The sequence below is a fragment of the Perognathus longimembris genome, chromosome 20, assembly GCF_023159225.1.
Source record: "Perognathus longimembris pacificus isolate PPM17 chromosome 20, ASM2315922v1, whole genome shotgun sequence".
NCBI lineage: Eukaryota > Metazoa > Chordata > Mammalia > Rodentia > Heteromyidae > Perognathus > Perognathus longimembris.
Window position 1 is genome coordinate 23,893,424 of NC_063180.1, and position 16,634 is coordinate 23,910,057.

At 58.4% G+C, this 16,634-nt stretch overlaps 1 protein-coding gene across 1 annotated transcript in view; it reads right to left on the reverse strand.

Annotated features, from left to right (window-relative positions):
• Positions 1-16,634, reverse strand: part of Shank1 (SH3 and multiple ankyrin repeat domains 1) — a 36,674-nt gene that overhangs the window by 9,931 nt on the left and 10,109 nt on the right. The window contains 14 exon segments of the mRNA XM_048329335.1: positions 1,212-1,330; positions 1,648-1,716; positions 1,912-1,935; positions 2,635-2,715; positions 2,807-2,942; positions 3,553-3,677; positions 3,918-4,000; positions 11,247-11,273; positions 11,657-11,732; positions 11,886-11,999; positions 13,917-14,110; positions 14,712-15,042; positions 15,567-15,633; positions 16,252-16,329. Of these exon segments, the coding sequence (XP_048185292.1) occupies positions 1,212-1,330; positions 1,648-1,716; positions 1,912-1,935; positions 2,635-2,715; positions 2,807-2,942; positions 3,553-3,677; positions 3,918-4,000; positions 11,247-11,273; positions 11,657-11,732; positions 11,886-11,999; positions 13,917-14,110; positions 14,712-15,042; positions 15,567-15,633; positions 16,252-16,329 (1,524 nt within the window).

A 16,634-nucleotide genomic window follows, 5' to 3' on the forward strand; every position in this document is an offset into this window, starting at 1 on the left:
GGCCCAGAGGTTAAGCCCCAGGACTGGCAGAAGGAAAACAAAAAAGCTAGGGCTAGGCTTGGACTCTCAGTTGAGGAGTGTGACTTGCTGGATTGAAATGAAATTTTACATCCTTTGCTGAGTCTCAGTTTCTTCATCTGCAAATGGGCTAATAACTGGTTACTGCATGCATGATTTTCAGAAATGGTTAGGTAACCCATTAAAAAAAATCACAGCTTTAGCTGGCTGCTGGCTGGTAGCTCACACCTGTAATCCTAGCTACTCAGGGGGCTGAGACCTGAGGATCACTGTTCAAAGTCAGGCAGGGAAGTCTGTGATACTCTTATTTCCAATTAACCACCAGAAAACCAGAAGTAGAGCTACGGCTCAAATTGGTAGAGTGCTAGCCTTGAGCAAAAAAGCTCAAGGATAGCGCTCAGGCAGAGTTCAAGCCCCATGACTGACAAAAAAAAAAAAAAAAAGTCACACCTTCTAGAAATGATTTGCACTCCACAGAGGTTAGTTTCTAGGTTTCTTGTGTGGAAAAGTTGGCAAAGAAAGCACAGAGAAATTTTTTTGTTTTAAGACAAAGTTTTCCTGTTTTCCAGGCTGGTCTGAAGCAACCTTATTGCTTTGGCCCTCCTGCATAACTGAGACTACAGATGTATGTACTATACCCAGTTTAATATGAGTGTGTTAAAACTACTGTGTGCTGGGGCTGGGGATATGACCTAGTGGCAAGAGCACTTGCCTCGTATACATGAGGCCCTGGGTTCAATTCCCCAGCACCATATATACAGAAAACGGCCAGAGGTGGCGCTGTGGCTCAAGTGGCAGAGTGCTAGCCTTGAGCAAAAAGAAGCCAGGGACAGTGCTCAGTCCCTGAGTCCAAGCCCCAGGACTGGCCAAAAAAAAAACCAAACAACTACTGTGTGTTGAGCACTTGCCACCATGGTGATCACTAAGCTGGGGAGGGCCATCTGGGACAGGCTTTGCTTCCCTAACTCTCCTACACTGGGTCAGAAAGAGGTGGGACAAGAGAAACAAGAAGAGGAGTGTATGGAAATAAAAGATGGGGTGCAGAGGTAGGAAGAAAATGGATGGGCCATGTGAAGGGAGGAAGCAGTGTGGTGGAAGCAGATGAACCATGAGGTGGGGCCCCCAGGAGGAGCCTAAAGAAGGGGGAGGACAGGTGTGCACCCTGGGTCTCCTCCCTAAGCCAGGCTGCCTACCTCGGTGGCGAAGAAGCCTTTGGGGCGGTGCTTGCCCAAGGACGCCAGGCCTCCGGGCCCAGGGCTCTCGCTTGCACTGATTGTCTGCTGAGCTGCTGCCAGGATTTCATCCAGTTTGTCTGCGGCAGACCGGGAAAGGAAGCTTGCTTTACACTCATCCCACCGCCAGGAGGGAGGCAGGGAGCTCATTTGGACCAGAGAAGTAAGGAGTCTACCCCTGGAGATACCACCCGGCCAAGAGTCTGAGGACCCAGCAGTGCGGACAGAGGAAAGAACCCCTCAAGGAGGGAGGTAGAGGCAGGCAGGTGGGTGGGGCTGATGCTCCGGCTGGGCACCCAGGTCCTGGGCACTGATGGTGGCAGGGGATGAGGAGTAAACAGAGGGTGGGGGTGGGGCGTGGGCCAGGGCGGCCTGGGAACAGGGCTGGGCATCTTACTGAGAGCCATCTGATACACCGTCCGCTTTTTCTCCATGCTGGGCACCGGCGGGGGCTGCTGCTCATATTCTGTGGGCAAAGGGTGGGGATGAAGCCCGCGAGCGCCCCCTGCCGGGCGAGCGGGACCGAGTGGGCGTGGCCGCCCGTGCAGGTCGGTGGGCGCGGCCCCGCGGGCTAGCGCAGGCGCAGTGGGGCAGTGAGGGGCCAGGGGTCAGGGCAGGGCGAGTCCGCAGGGGCCCTCCCGCCAGTCCTGTGGCCACTCACCACTCTTCTTCTTCCAGGGGGAGACTAGCCCGGGGGGGAGGCAGTAGAGGAGCCAAGAGTTAGGAGGTCAGGGGGAGGCTGGAGGCCCCCTTCTCTTGGATGCCCTCCTCCCATAGGGCACCCCTGGGGCCCAGGGCGGTCAGACTAGCCCCCTGCCTGGATCAATGGGACCCCCAGGTCCACTGGGCCCTAACTGTTATGGGAGCCAGTGAAAGAGCTAGAGAATGGGGGTGGGGTACTGGAGGGGGTCAGAAGGAAAGAAAGCGCAATCGGTAGAGAGGGACAGAGAGATCCCGAGGGTGACACACAGACCCCAAGAGACCCCGAAAGAGACAAACAGAGACCCCAAGACAGATAGATACACAGAGACCTTGAGAGACCCCGAGAGGGGTAGAGGCCCCCAAAGGCCCCAAGAGGGACAGAGGCCCTGAGAAATCCCGGGAGGGGCAGAGGCCCCAAGTGACCCCAAGATGGACAGAGACCATGAGAGATCCCGACAGAGAAACATACTGGAGGACAGAGGGAAGTCCGGTACCTGTGTGTCCCAGCGACACACAGGTAGGCAAGTCCCAGGCAGGCCCAAGGACCAGGGGAGCAGACAGGGACAGGGTAAGGATGAGGATCCCCTGGTCACTAACAACACTGACAAAATCAAGGGGTGTCCAGCCCACACCTCCTTGCCCTTCCTGCCCCATGGCCTGGCAGCCCTGGTTCTTCTCTTACCCATTTCCTCCAGTTCTGAGGTCATGGACTTGGACCGAAGGGAGATGGCTGGGGGTGGGAGCCGCTTGGCCTGCTGGGGTGCTGGAAGGATGAGGTGGGGGCGAGCGGCATTAGCACCCCCATGGCTTCCCCATGGCCCACCAGTACCACAGCCTCCCTCTGGAGGAAGCACCTTTCTTGTGGACAGTCTCATCCATATCTGGGTGCCTGGTCACCATGACCACCTTCACCATAAGCGTGTTGCCTCCTTGGCGAATCATATTCACCACCTGCCGGTGGCCCACCTTCACCACATTCTGCCCATTCACCTGCAAATGGGAGGGAGAGTAAGGGAGGGGTGCTTCCAGCTTCAGCCCCCCCCCCCAAAGCTGCCTCCTACCCTGCCCTGACCACAACACTTTCCTCCACTACGTCCACATCTCTCATCCCCCTGCTAGGCCCCAGGGATGGGAAGGGGGCCCATTCCCCTCTGCCTCCATCCTGGCTCCCTCTAGTCTGGAATGTCTTGGGGAAGCTCTGGGCCATTAGAAAGAATGGCCTTTAGGGGCTGGGAATGTGGCTTAGCAGTAGAGTGCTTGCCTAGCATGCTTGAAGCCCTGGGTTTGATTCCTCAGTACCGCATACACAGAAAAAGCCAGATGTGGCACTGGGGCTCAAGTGGTAGAGTGCTAGCCTTGAGCACAGAGAGGCTCAGGGGGCAGTGCTCAGGCCCTGAGTTGGAGCTCCAGGACTGGCACAAAAAAAAAAAAAAAAAAGAAAGAAAGAGAGAGAGAGAGAGAGAAAAGAAAGAAAGGTCTTTAGATGAAATTTTCTAGTGAAAGCAGAGGGGAGCTGGTGCCCAAGAAAGATCTAGAATTGGCAGATCTTGCTGTGAATGGTGAGGGGCTCTGGGGAGGGGGGCTTGTCTCTAGGACTCACCTCGATGAGAAAGTCTCCCATCCGCAGTCCAGCCCGCCATGCCACACCACCCTCGTCCACTGACTCCAGGTACTGCAGCGCCGGGAAGGCCGGGGTGGGGGTGAACTCCTCGATGGGGGTCTGCGCTGCCGGCGGGCGGGGTCGGAGGGGAGAGAGTGAAGAGACCCAGCAGGGGATGGGGCTCAGACCCAAGTCACATAGGCATCACTGTAGCTGGGGGACCAGCACCCCAGGGTGGGGTGGGGCAGTGGGTAGTGGGCTGGGGTCTCCCTCCCACCTCCCATTCCCACACTCCCCACCCTAGCCCTGCTTCCTGGGTCCCCATGCCCTTGTCCCCTCCCCACCCCTCCCTGGCCAGCACTCACCCTTGGCCCCCCGGAGCACGAATCCAAACCCTTCACTGTCTTTTTTCTGTAGCAAAACTGTCTTCTCCTTGATGATGTAATCGCTGGCAGGGAGGCAGGAGACATGGGGGGAGGATAATGAGACACACAGCCAGTGCCCCACCCAGCGCCCAGCACCCCAGCCCCCGATCCACGGCCATTCATGGTACCTCCTGGGTGCCTCTTCCGCACCCTGTGTGCCTGTGCTCCCCACAGCCCTCACAGTCCTCCCCCTCAGAGCCCAGAGTGCTCTGGCTCCCACTCACTGATTTTTCATTCATCCATCCATGCTCCCCTCCGCCCGCCATTCAGCAGGTACTACCCAGCCTGCCGTGCACCAGGCACTCACAGGAGCACAGGGAGAAGGCCTGACATTACCACGGCCTGCCTGGGGTCCCAGCTAGCTACTTCCTGTCTGTGACCTTGGGCCTATGATTTTCACCTTGGGTGCCTCAGTTCCCTCATCTGTGATGGGGGCAATGACAGTCTGTTGAGACCATGGGGGAGACTTGGGAGGGGGAAACACACATGTGGTGTTCAGCACAGACACAATACAGTTGTGTCCCTTGAGCTTCCTTCACTATTCTTAGATCACAGTATTATGTGTGCGTGCTGGTCCTGGGGCTTGAACTCAAGGCCTGGTTGCTGTCCTTGAAGTGTTTTTATTGTTTATTTTTGCTTAAGGCTAGTGCTCTACCACTTTGAACCACACCTCCACTTCCAGCTTTTTGGTAGTTAACTGGAGATAAAGGTCTCGAAGACTTTCCTGCCTGTGTTGGCTTCAAAACATGATCTTCAGATCTCAGCCTCCTGAGTAGGTAGGATTACAGCAACCAGTGCCTGGCTAAAGCAAGTATGAAGCTTATTTTGCCCTACTGGGGATGCCTACTTGGCATATGGTAGGAAATGGCTCTACCACTTGAGCCACCAACTCCCCCCACCTTTTCTTGTGACAAGGCCTTGTTAGCTTTGCCCAGGGGCTGGCCTTGAAGTTCTGACCTTTCTTCTTTCCAAGTATCTGGGTTTATATATGTGCACTACCATGCCCAGCTTGGCACATGTCCTCTGACTATACTCCTCCAAACCCCTTCACTGGGTAGGTATAACAGTGCCACCTCCAAGGCCCCCAGGCCATGGGTAATACAGCTGGCTGTGCTCGGCTCAATATGGCAGCCACTTACTGCCTGTGACTTGCTAGCAATGTATATCAGAATGCAACTCAAACATGCAGCTCTTCCTTGCAGGGGCACCTGCCTGCATGCCTGGTCACCTCCTGTGGCTAGGGGCTACCATGCAGGACAGTGGTGATTCACAGGAAGTTCCAGAGGGCAGTGCTAACTTCTGTGTCCCCCTCCCCCAGCATATCTCAAGTCTAGCTCTGCATGAGTTAGTACCAGCTAGAAAAATACAAACTCCTCACCATCACCCACGTTATACCACCAGACCCTCCAACAGTATAAACTCTCCAAGATGGCCTCGGCAGCCTAGCTGTGCAGAGCCCACATGCCCAGTAAGTACAGTGAGCCCCCAACTCACTGCCTTCCTATCTCAACGTTTGCTCAGGCTCTCCAAAAACAACAGTGCCAGACCCCAGGATCACCACTGCACTCCCACTGCAAGAGGATGCAATACCCCAGCCTCCAGCAGGAACACCCAGACACCCGAGCCTCCAGCCCACTCCCCTCCAGAACACCCTAGAGCCCTCCTGGGAGCCCTCAGAACACATGCCCGGCCCTGCCTCCGGACTCCTCTGAGGCCCAGGACAAGTGAGCACTTTCAGCTAGAGCGATGCCTCGTGTGTTCTAACAAAGCCCAGACCCCCTCAATAAACCCCCTCATGGGGCCCTAACACGCTCCAATAATAGCCAAGCGGGCTTCCCAATTACCTGCACCACAGGTAATGCAAAGCCATCCTCCACGCATACTCCCGTATCTTGCACAAACCCCCACATGCTCCTTCAAACCTCCCCCTCCTTCAATCCCGGTCTATTCCCCAAACACACCCCCTGCACACATCTAGCACAGGAAAATAACAGCCCCCATGTGAGCACCCCTGAGTATGGCTCTGAACTCCTGCAATGCCCCAGCAGTGTGGTCCGTACATCTGCACCAAGCTGCCTCCGCCTGGTGCACCCCGTGGCATGTGCACTCACAGACACATTCTAACCACTTAGCCCTGGCTGGGATCGCTCACATTGCATCCTGAGAACCTGCTATGGTGGATCACACCCATAATCCCAGCTACTCAGGAGACGGAGATCTGAGATCATGGTTCAAAGCCAGCCCTGACAGGTCCATGAGACTCCTACCTTCAGTTAACCATCAAAAAGCTGGAAGTAGAGCTGTGGCTCAAGTGGTAGAACACTAGAGCAAAAGAGCTCAGGGACAGCACCCAGGTCCTGAGTTCAAGCCCCAATACTGGCACAAGGAAAAAAAAAATCCTGGTCCACTAAACACATCCATACTCCTCCCCCACCCATGTCCTCCCCACCTGACCTTAGCTGTGCCCCAAGGGTCAGGCCACCTTTGGAGAGGGATGGGGCAGGCAGGTGTGGGGAGAGGACAGAATGCACAGGAAAGGAGGGAGGGAGGCTCTGAGGAGGAGTAAAGGGGAGGCACGTGGACACAGCTAATGGAGTTGGTTCAGGGGTCACAGCTGTTTGGTCCTGACCAGGCTTTCTGTGACACACTCGCCCCTATCCCTGACCCCAACAAAGGCCTCCTCCAAGTCCTCCATCCTCTGTGTCCTTGCTACACCCATACCACCTCCCCCAGGTCTCTGAGGCCACCCTCCAACAGCTGCTGGTGCCCTTCAGCTCTCCTTCACACATCGCTTCATCCTTCCTTTCAGGCCCCAGACCCCAGCTCCCCCCATCTTTCCCTCTGTCCCCCATAACCCGTCTTTCAGCCCCATACCATCCTCATACCCTGTCCCAGAACAGAACCCGCCCCCACCCGAGTTCTTGCTATGACAAAGGAGCCCTCCCTGGCAAGACGCTCAGTTCCCTCCTGACAACTGGCTTCCGAGACAGAAGGAAAACGGAGGCACAGTGATGGTGACTTCAACTGTACCCCAGAAAACCATACCCTCCATTCCACAGCACCTGAATGCCTTCAACCCCTACCCAAATACTCCAGATTCAACCCCGAGCTGCCCCTCCGGCACCTGGAGTTGGTCCAAGTTGAAGCCAACCACACACAAGCACCTCACAGTAAAGGCCGGGCTCTTCCGCTTTAATTTGTGTGTTCATTTGCATATTCATTTGGTGCCTGTCATATTTACATATTTCCCCCAGCCCCTAGAGAGGCCACACAAGCGCTTGCTGCCAGCTTTCTACATGTAGAAACTGAGGCACCCGGAAAGAACTCGCTCCAGACAACACCAGCCAGATAACATGTCAGTTTCCACCTGAGTTCCCTACTAGAGACATCCTCAATAATCAACGCATCCCGAGTGTCCCAGCACACCCGGGCCACTATTTTCCGTCCCTCTCAACTCTCCTTCATCCTGCAGACTTCTCTCAGCCCCACTCTCATGACCTTGCCAAGTCCCAGCTGTTCCATGAACCCTCCCCACCCCCCAAGCTGCCCAGTGGCTCTCTTGCCCTCCCCCCAATTGCTCAGACTTTTGTGACCTCCTCACCTCCCCCTCCTCCCCCTCCGCTCCATCCTTGGCCTCCCGCTGTCTCCCACAGCCTCTCCAGCCTCCTTTAAGGAACACCGCACCACAGGGTTTCATACCTACCGAGGAGGTGACCCCATGATGCCCCAGGTTCCTTCTGCACTGTGGCCCCCACCCATGGCTGCTCTTCGGCTCGTGAATCCTGCGTCTCTCCTCCACCGGCTAGCAGCTACACTCATTTACATTCTGCGTCCTCCAGCTCCACTGCATCCCTCCTCACCCCCATTTCTGTTCTCCACGCATTCTGCAACCACAGCACCCCACTCTGACATCCCTCCACTCTCCCTCTTCCTCCCCAGACCCTCCCATCCCCCATGCCCTCTGCCCACGCAGCAGCAGCACCCCATTCATGCTTGGGGCGCACTTTACCTGCCCGGCAGGAGCTGGCACCGCACTCCCCCCACGCCATCCCTCAGTGTCCCTACGAGGCTAGAGCCCCATGGCCAGCTCCCCATCACCCACCTAGGCCCCACCAGGCTTCTCTAAAACACCCTGAACCCCCTTCCTGTAGACCCCTTTCTCCATTCACAGGCCACCAGAGGCCCCTATGGGGAGGCCAGCCCTGTCCCCACGCAGAGAAGCGGCACAGGGCAGCGGCTTTCCATGCAGAAGCTCGGCCTTGGATCGGCACACGTGCCCATGTGGGCAGGGGGCACAGCCTCTGGCTGGAGGCCCTCCCCTGTGCACAGAGCCCCCTATGGACAGGAACACTGGAGGGTCGGGACAGGGGGATAGCGAGGGAGGGGTAAGAGCAGGCAGGGGAGGTTGGGTGCTGGGCAAAGCAGTCGCAGTGCCCTGGAGAAACCCACTCCATCTCACAGGCACACACAGAATCAATCTCTCTCTCTCTCTCTCTCTCTCTCTCTCTCTCTCTCTCTCTCTCTCTCTCTCTCACACACACACACGCACACACACAGAGTCCTGCTCCAGGTCACACAGAGACAGACACTGTGACACAGGGACACACAGATGGACACAGCTGGGGGTGGGCCAGAGGCCACCATCTCTCTTACACACAGCCACACACACGCCTGTCACATACAGTCACACACACGGTCACAGTCACACACACTGTAGTCACATACACTGTCACAGTCACACACTTGCACACACAGCCACTGTCACACGCGCTCCCGGCTGTAGGCCGCCACACGCGCACCCACACAGCCGCACACTGACACGCAGCGCAGCAGCGGAAAAGCGGAGGGAGGGCGGCCGGGGGCGGGTGCTGTGTGACGGGGGACGGCTGTGAATGGGAGCGAGGGGCATGAATGGGGGCCTTGCCCACTCCAGGAAGAGGGGCGGGGACTGGGGGCACTGAGGGCGGCAGGAAGGGCAGTGGGCTCCCGGCACCCCAGGGAGAGGGGTCCGATGGGGAGCCGACGGGGGGGGGGTCTTGGACGGAGAGCTGGGAGAGGGCCTGGAGGGGGCGGGGAAGACTCCCTGGATGAGGACGTGTTCGGGGGTCGGGGTGACAGAGAGGGGTGATCAGGTAGTTTGGGGCCGGGGTCGGCGGAGGGGGCCCCGGGGCGGGCGGCGCCGGTTACCTGTAGATGTACCAGACGCTGCGCCGCCGGGGGCCCAGGGCCGGCCAGCTGGAGGAGAGCGCGGGGGGCTGCTGCGGCACGGAGCCCCCCGCGGGGCCGAGCCCCCCGCCCGCGCCGCCGACGCTGCCGACCGCAGACAAAGCCATCGCCGCCGCCGCCAGGGCCCCGGCCCGGGTCCCCGTCCCGGTCCCGGCCGCCCCCGCCGCCGCCGCCGCCGCCGCGTCCCCGCTCGGCCGAACCCCCGTGTCCGGGCCCCCAGGCCCCGCCTCATGCTGACCCGCGCCGGGAGGGGGGCGGGCGCGGGGAGGGGGCGCGCACCCCCGCGGGAGGGAGGGCCGGCCGGGGGCTCACATGCCGGAGCGCGGGGGGCGCGGCGGGCGGCGGCGGCCCGGCACCGCGGACGGCTCCGGAGGCGCCGCGCGCTTTAACCCCTTGGCGTCCTGCGCCGGTGGCGGGAGGGGGCGGCGGGGGGAGCGGGGCCTCGGCGGGAGGGGGGGAGGGAGGGAGGGCGGCACTTCCGGTCGGCCCCCCTTACCCGGCCCTCCCGCGCAGGTGCAGAGGAGCGCACCGCATCACGCCCGGCGCCCGGCCACCGCGTGCGGGGACGCGCGGGCCGAGCCCCCTGCCACCGGCGTGGGGAACCCAGCCCGCACCACATACCGGCCCCAGCACCCCCCCACCCCAGGCGGCCTGGAAGGAGCAGGACTCCGGCCTCGGCCCGCGCCGGGGGAGGGGAGGGGCGAGGAGAGGAAGGTCCTGTCCTCCCCTTCCAAAGAAGCGGCGGAGGGGCGCAGCCCTCACTGGCCACGAACGAGGGGGGCAAAGGCGGCGAGGGGAGGAGCGCGCGGGGAGGGGGACACACACGCAGGGGCCCTGCCGGGGCCGCAGGTGCACCGCACAGGCCCGACCGGGCACTGCGGAGGGGGCCGGGGAGGGGGAGGGGCTCCGACGCAGCGCGAGCGCGCGCACACACACGCACGCACGAAGCGCGCTGCACACACACATATGTACGCACGCGCGTGCACACACGCACACTTGCACCACGCGCATACATACACACGTATATATTCACACGCATACGCGTGAGCACACGTACGCACGCATACACATACACACACGTGTCTACACATGGACACCTATACACAAGTATACACACGTGCGCGGACATACATAATACATACACACGCGTACATGCACACACGTGGAGCCCCAGAGACAGCCAGTTAGGACGGGAAAGAAGCTGAGGTCAAGAGGGCTCCCCCTACACACACACACACACACACACACACACACACTCAGCTGGTAGAAAAAGTGATACCTCTCCCCCACCAAGGCCAAGGAGACCCAGGGAGAGACAGACAAAAAGCAGAAGATTTGGGGTGTGCATTGGGGGGACCTCCATACTCACCCGGGGCCCAGAGCAGGAACATGCCCAGTGGTCAAGCACCTCTGACCCTCTGGGCTCAGGGTGGCACCCTAGCCCCCCTCTTTGCCCCTTCTCTCCCCTCCCCGAGCCCGGCCCCATTCCCCACTGGCCAGAACACAGACACATAGGTTTGGACACATTTAATGGAAGGGTGCTGTGAACAAGGGGACCCTTCCCGGAATAGGGGTGCGGAGGCAGGTGTCATCTTGCTAGACACCATATGGACCTTGCCTTCCCCTTCCTCCAGGGTCCTTCTCCCTGGAAGCCCCCGCGGGGGGCCCATCCCCCGACATTCCAGATCCAGGGGAAAACACAAAAGCATGCACACCGGGTGCTGGCGCGCGCGCGCACGCGGACATCACCGGCGGCGCGAGCTCACAGATGGCTCCCCAAGCCCCGACGTGCACAGCCAGCCTTCCGACACACGCACCCGCAGCACCGACACAAACGCACCCGTCTGCACGGGGCGGGACCCAGCCTTTGGTCCGGGGCATATTGACAGCATAATCCATGTAAAGGCTTTCCAGCCACACATGCGGACAGAGAGGCAGCCATGCAGGTCCGCGGAGACGCGCACCCGGCTCGTGCACGCGCACACGCGCCCCTCCCCCAGGCACCCGGCCTGACCCCAGCCCCGCCCGCCCCGCCCCTCTCACCTCCCGGGGCCAAGCCCATCCATCAAGCTTCAGAGGCAAATCAGCCAGCAGCCAGGGAGGGGAGAGGTGTCAGTGCGCCTTGCCCCTTGGCCCGGTCTGGCCCTCCCCGCCCTGGGGCCAGGCTTTCGAGGACCCATGCCCGCACCGGGACCCCGGCAGGTGGGCAGGAAGGAGACCGTGATGCTAGCAAGCCACGCCCCGAGCACCCCAGGCCCCCCACCCCACCCCTAAGCTCCATCCAAAGCCGGGCGGTCTCAGTGGCTGACAGGGATGGTTTGGATTCTTGGCTGTGCTGTTTGAAGCTAACTCAGCTTCCCTCTCTCGACAGACGCCTTCCAACCAGAGGAGGGTCACTGCTTAAAGTGGTCTTACGGTGGGCGTGGGGGGCAGGGAGGTGTGGGGACATTTACCTTGGGGCATCAAAGCTGTCGTAGGAGCCCACTGTATAGTGCCGGAAGAGTCTCTTGGCCTTGTCACTTCGGCTTTCTGCAAGGGGGGAGCAAGGGACAATCTTGGATCCTCACTTTGCAAATCATCAGCCCACCCTCATCTCCCCTCCCGTAAGCCTGGTCCCCCATTCCTGTCAGCAGGAGTAAAGGCAGGGCTGTGGGTAGCTGGGCAGCAGTGGGGTTCCCTCACCTTGCTTGCCCTCTTGGGAGCGGTTCGCCACCTCTTCCAGGCAGTCAGAGGGAAACCATCCAACACGACCTTTGACCTGGCCTTCCCAGAAGCCTCCTTCCCCGATGCTGAGCACTGAAGAAGGAGCATCGACAAAAATAACAGCTCCAGATCTCTGCTCCCCAGCCCCCAATACATTGTCCTCCTACAGTCCCCAGTGCCTGGTGCAAGGGCATCCTTTAGAATTGTCCATTCAGGTGGGGAGAGATGGTGGGAGGGCCGGATCCTGTCATATACCCAAGGGGAGTTCAAGAGGCCTGGCACAGAGGTCCACATCTGTAATCCCAGCTATTTGGGAGGTGGAGATTAGAAGGGTCAGGGTTCGAGGCCAGCCTGGGGAAAAAGTTAAGTAACTCTCCCACTGCCTAATCTCAATCAAGAAGCAGAGAATGGTGGCGCAGGACTGCAACCCCAGCCATACAGGAAGCAGAGGTAGGAAGATTAAGGTCTGGCCTCTAACAAAAAAGTGAAATCCAGCCAGGTGGAGTATGCCTGTAATCCTAGCTACTCAGAAGGCTGAGATCTGAGGATTGAGGTTCAAAGCCACCCCAGGCAGGAAAGTCTGTGAGACTCTTATCTCCAATTAACTACTGGAAAGCTGGAAGTGGCACTGTGGGCTCAAAGTGGTAGAGCATTAGCCTTGAGCACGAAGAGTTCAAGGGACAGCCCACAGGCCCTGAGTTCAAGTCCTACTACCATTTTTTAAAAAGTGAAATCCTATCTGAAAAAATACCTAAGGCCTAAAAGACTAGATTGGTGATTCAAGTGGTAGAGCACCTGCCTAGCAAGTGCAAGACCCTGAATTCAAACCCCAGTACTGTCTTCTAAAAAAACACAAAGATCTAGGGGAGAGTACTCTGCTCCATGACTGGGTCCCTCCAAGATAAGGGGACAGGTCTACACTTGGCCTAGTGGCCCTGAGGGCCCCACATTTAGCACATGTCTGCCCTCTGGCATTTCAAGCCAGGAGCAGGTGTACATGACAGATGAGGGGGCTGGGGAACTGCTGACCCCCTAAGCCATTCTCCTTGCGGTTTGAACTCAGGGCTTTGAGCCTGCTAGGCAGGAGCTCTACCACCTGAGCCATCCATGTCCTTTGCCCTTTTGTTTTTACAACCAGAGTGGGTCCTGCTAACACAGAGCATCCAGGCCAGCAGGGCTTAGAGCTGCGAGTAACTGAGGAGTTAGGAATGGAGGCAGTGCTCATGAGATGGGAATGGACTAGATGGCAAAGGGAGAGGGAGGGAGGAAGAGGGGAGGGAGGGAGGGCATTTTGGAAGAGTTGGAGTAGAAAATAACATGGATCATTTGAAGAACAGCCAGCAGAACCGAACCCCAGAACCCTGCAGGGGGACCAGCGAGGCCACTGGGCTTCAATTCTGAGAAGGAGCTCCCTCAATGACTTCTGAATTTGGGGTGCAGTTCAGTGATTGTGGGTGTGGGCCAGCCTTGCTTTGAATGCAAGAGGGTGTATAAAACCAGAGGACTGTCAGGCACAGGTGGCTCATGCTTGTAATCTTAGCTACTCAGGAGGCTGAGATCTGAGGATCCTGGTTCAAAAATAGCGTGGGCAGAAAAAAAAATGAGATTCCAACTCGTTAACCAGCAAAAATCTGGGCTGGCATGGCCAGCACCCAGAGCCAAGCAAGATTGTAAGACCCCGAGTTCTAGCTCCAATACCGACTCACAAAAAAAAAAGAGAGAGAGAGAAATGACCTTAAGTAACAGCAGTCCCTAAAAGCTCCCCACTCCTGCCACCCCATTAGATCCCTTGGAGGGCACCCACCCCTGAAATAAAATTGTCAGTTGAGGGGCTGTGGCCAGGCCAGGGGCAGCACCAAGATTGTCCTACATCTGGCTTGAACAAGTGAGCAGAAAAGACCAGGTTTGGACTGGAGTCTGTCCCCCTGGACAATGGGTTCAGGGAGACAGACACTTATGTCACATGACCCAAATGCCTGGCTCCCAGCCACCCCCCCCCCCGCCAGTTACCTTTGATCTTCTCGCCCTTGCTCAAGGAGATCTCCCCTTCCCCTTGGGCCTGGTAGGATTTCACAGCCATGAAGGACCGGCCAGGTACAGCTGAGTAGAGCTTTCTCCGTCTTCCGCGGCTGCCCAGGGAGCCCCCAGGGCCCCCGGAACCCCCGGTGCCCCCGGCTGGCCCTTCCCGGGGGGCTCCGCTGGAGCTGTATACACAGAGGGTGTGAGAGGCAGGGGGAGTGGAGGGAGGGGGCGCCTCTGGGAGGACAGGGGGGCCTTGGGTGGGGGGGAGATGAAGCATCAGCTCTGGTGTGTGGGGTGACAGGGAAGAGGGCATTGGGGGGCCCCATATGCCTGCCCACTGCCAACCTGCAGCCCCCTCTCCTGCCTCTACACCTCTGCTCTGTGCTGCTTCCCTGCCCCTCTGCCCCCACCTCACCCACTGTCAGTGACCCCGTGGTGTTCTCTTAGGTCACCTCCAATTCCCCTAGCCAGGTGCCTCCTTGTCCTGCAATGGCACCTGCCCTTCCTGCCCTCTGGCCTCTGACTTCCCTCAGTGGCCTCACTTTCGTGTTTCCACTCTCCAGATCATCTGCACACCCGGGCACGGTTCCCACCCTGGCCACCTTCTTTGCACCCTGTCCTGTGCTCTGTTGTTTTAAGTCACGTTTCTTTGGGGGACAGGGTCAGGAGAGGGGCTCACCCAGAGATAGCCAGGTGCTTGGAGGTCTGCCCTACCACTCTTGGGATGCGGGCTGGAATTGGGGCATTTGACTGGGGGGGGGGAGGGTCAGAGTCCTGCCCTACCTGGGCCGCCCACGAGGCTGCCTCTTAGCTTCTTCAGGGTGCCTCCCTCGGGACGGGGAGCGGGCCCGGGCCCCACGGGGGCTGCTGGCACTGCGTAGGGTCCCGCTGCTGAGCTTGGTGCTGGGGGCTGGGGGCTGTGACTGGTTCTGAGGTCCTGAGGTAGCACTGGGGGCCCCGGAAGATGAGGCTCCCGGGGCAGAGAACACCATCCAATCTGGCAGTGCCATGCTGGTGTCACTGTTGGCTCGAAGCAGCGCTGGGGGAACCGTCAGCCCTGCACCAGGGGTGCCCCGCCGCCGGGCTGCATACTTGGGGGACTCCTGGAAGGGCACTAGGATGCAACGGTGGTTGGGGCACACGGGGTGGGGGAGATGAGACAGACAGAGATCACATGAGGAAGAAAAAGAGAATGAGAGACAAGAATGAGGGGGGCTGCATGCACCCCCACTCTTCAGGCATGGGAGGTTTTAGGTCTCTTCCTCGTCCATCCAATCAAGTTCTGGCTCTCTCTCTCTCTCTCTCTCTCTCTCTCTCTCTCTCTCTCTCTCTGTGTCTGTGTGTGTCTCTCTGTGTGTGTGTGTGTGTGTGTGTGTCCTGGGGCTTGAACTCAGGGCCTGGGCACTATCCCTGAGCTTTTTTCCTCAAGGCTGGTGCTCTACTACTTGAGCCACACCTCCAACCTCTGGCTTTTTGGTAATTGGAAATAAAAGTCCCATAGGCTTTCCTGCCCAGACTGACTCAGGTCTCAGCCTCCTGAGTAGCTAGGATTATAGGCGTCAGCACCAGTGCTTGGCTCAAGCCCCAACTCTCTCAGGAACCCCAACAGCCCCCATCAGCTCCCTAGGCTCCACTCACCCACATCTTGTTCCCGATGGTTGCGAATCAGCTCACCCAGCTCAAAATTCCCAGCAATCACAGCCACCTGGATGGAAGGGTGCAGCCAGGGGCCCAGGGGGAGAGACAGGGCAGAGACTTACTGAGGTCTCCCTGACTCAAGCCTTCCTTCCAGCCCTCCAGATGCTCTGCCTGCTTCTCCCAGCACTACTCTATCGCCTGCCTCATCCCCAGCTTTTCTTTTTTTCTGTCAGTCATAGGGCTTGAACTCAGGGCCTGGGCACTGTCCCTGAGCTTTTTTGTTCAAGGCTAGAGCTCCACCACTTTGAGCCACAGCTCCACTTGTGGTTTTAAGGTGGTTAGAGATAAGAATCTCAGGCCTTTCCTGCTTGGGCTGATTTCTTTGTGGTACTAGGACCTGAACTCTACCGCTGAGCTACACCCCAAATCCAGCCCAGAGTTGCGTTCAGACCGTAATTCTCTTGTTATTTTTGCTTCCCACAAAGCTAGAATGACCGGTGCCCATGACTGTGCTCAGTTATTGGCTGAAAAGGGATTTTGTGAACTTTTATGCTCAGGCTGGCTTCAAACCACCATCCTCTCCTCTCTGACTCAGCTTCCCCAGCCATGGCCGGCTCCCTTGGTCCTCTTTATCTCCCCATCCAAGCCTTGCACCCACACGCCACAGTCACCACCCGCCCCAGACCTGGAAAGGCGTCTGTCCGTTGTTATTTTTCACGTCCTTGTTCGCCCCTCGATAGAGAAGGATTCTGGCACATGTCTCCTGAGGGTGGGACAGAAAACCAAAATCAAGGCCACTGTGAGTACCTGACAAGCAGGGAACCACTTATAAACACGAGGAATAAACACGACCGTAACCTGCTCTGCCTGGGATGGCAGCCACACAAGTATTCTGGTTTTGTCTTGTTTCCTCATTGTTTTGAGACAAGGTCTTTCCATGTAGCCCAGGCTGTCCTTGAACTCATGATCCTCCTGTCTCAGCCTCCTATGTGGCTAGGATTACAGGTGTGCATTAATTACCACACTTGGCTCACAAACACTTGGTGGTTGGTCCAAAGGGTAATACAC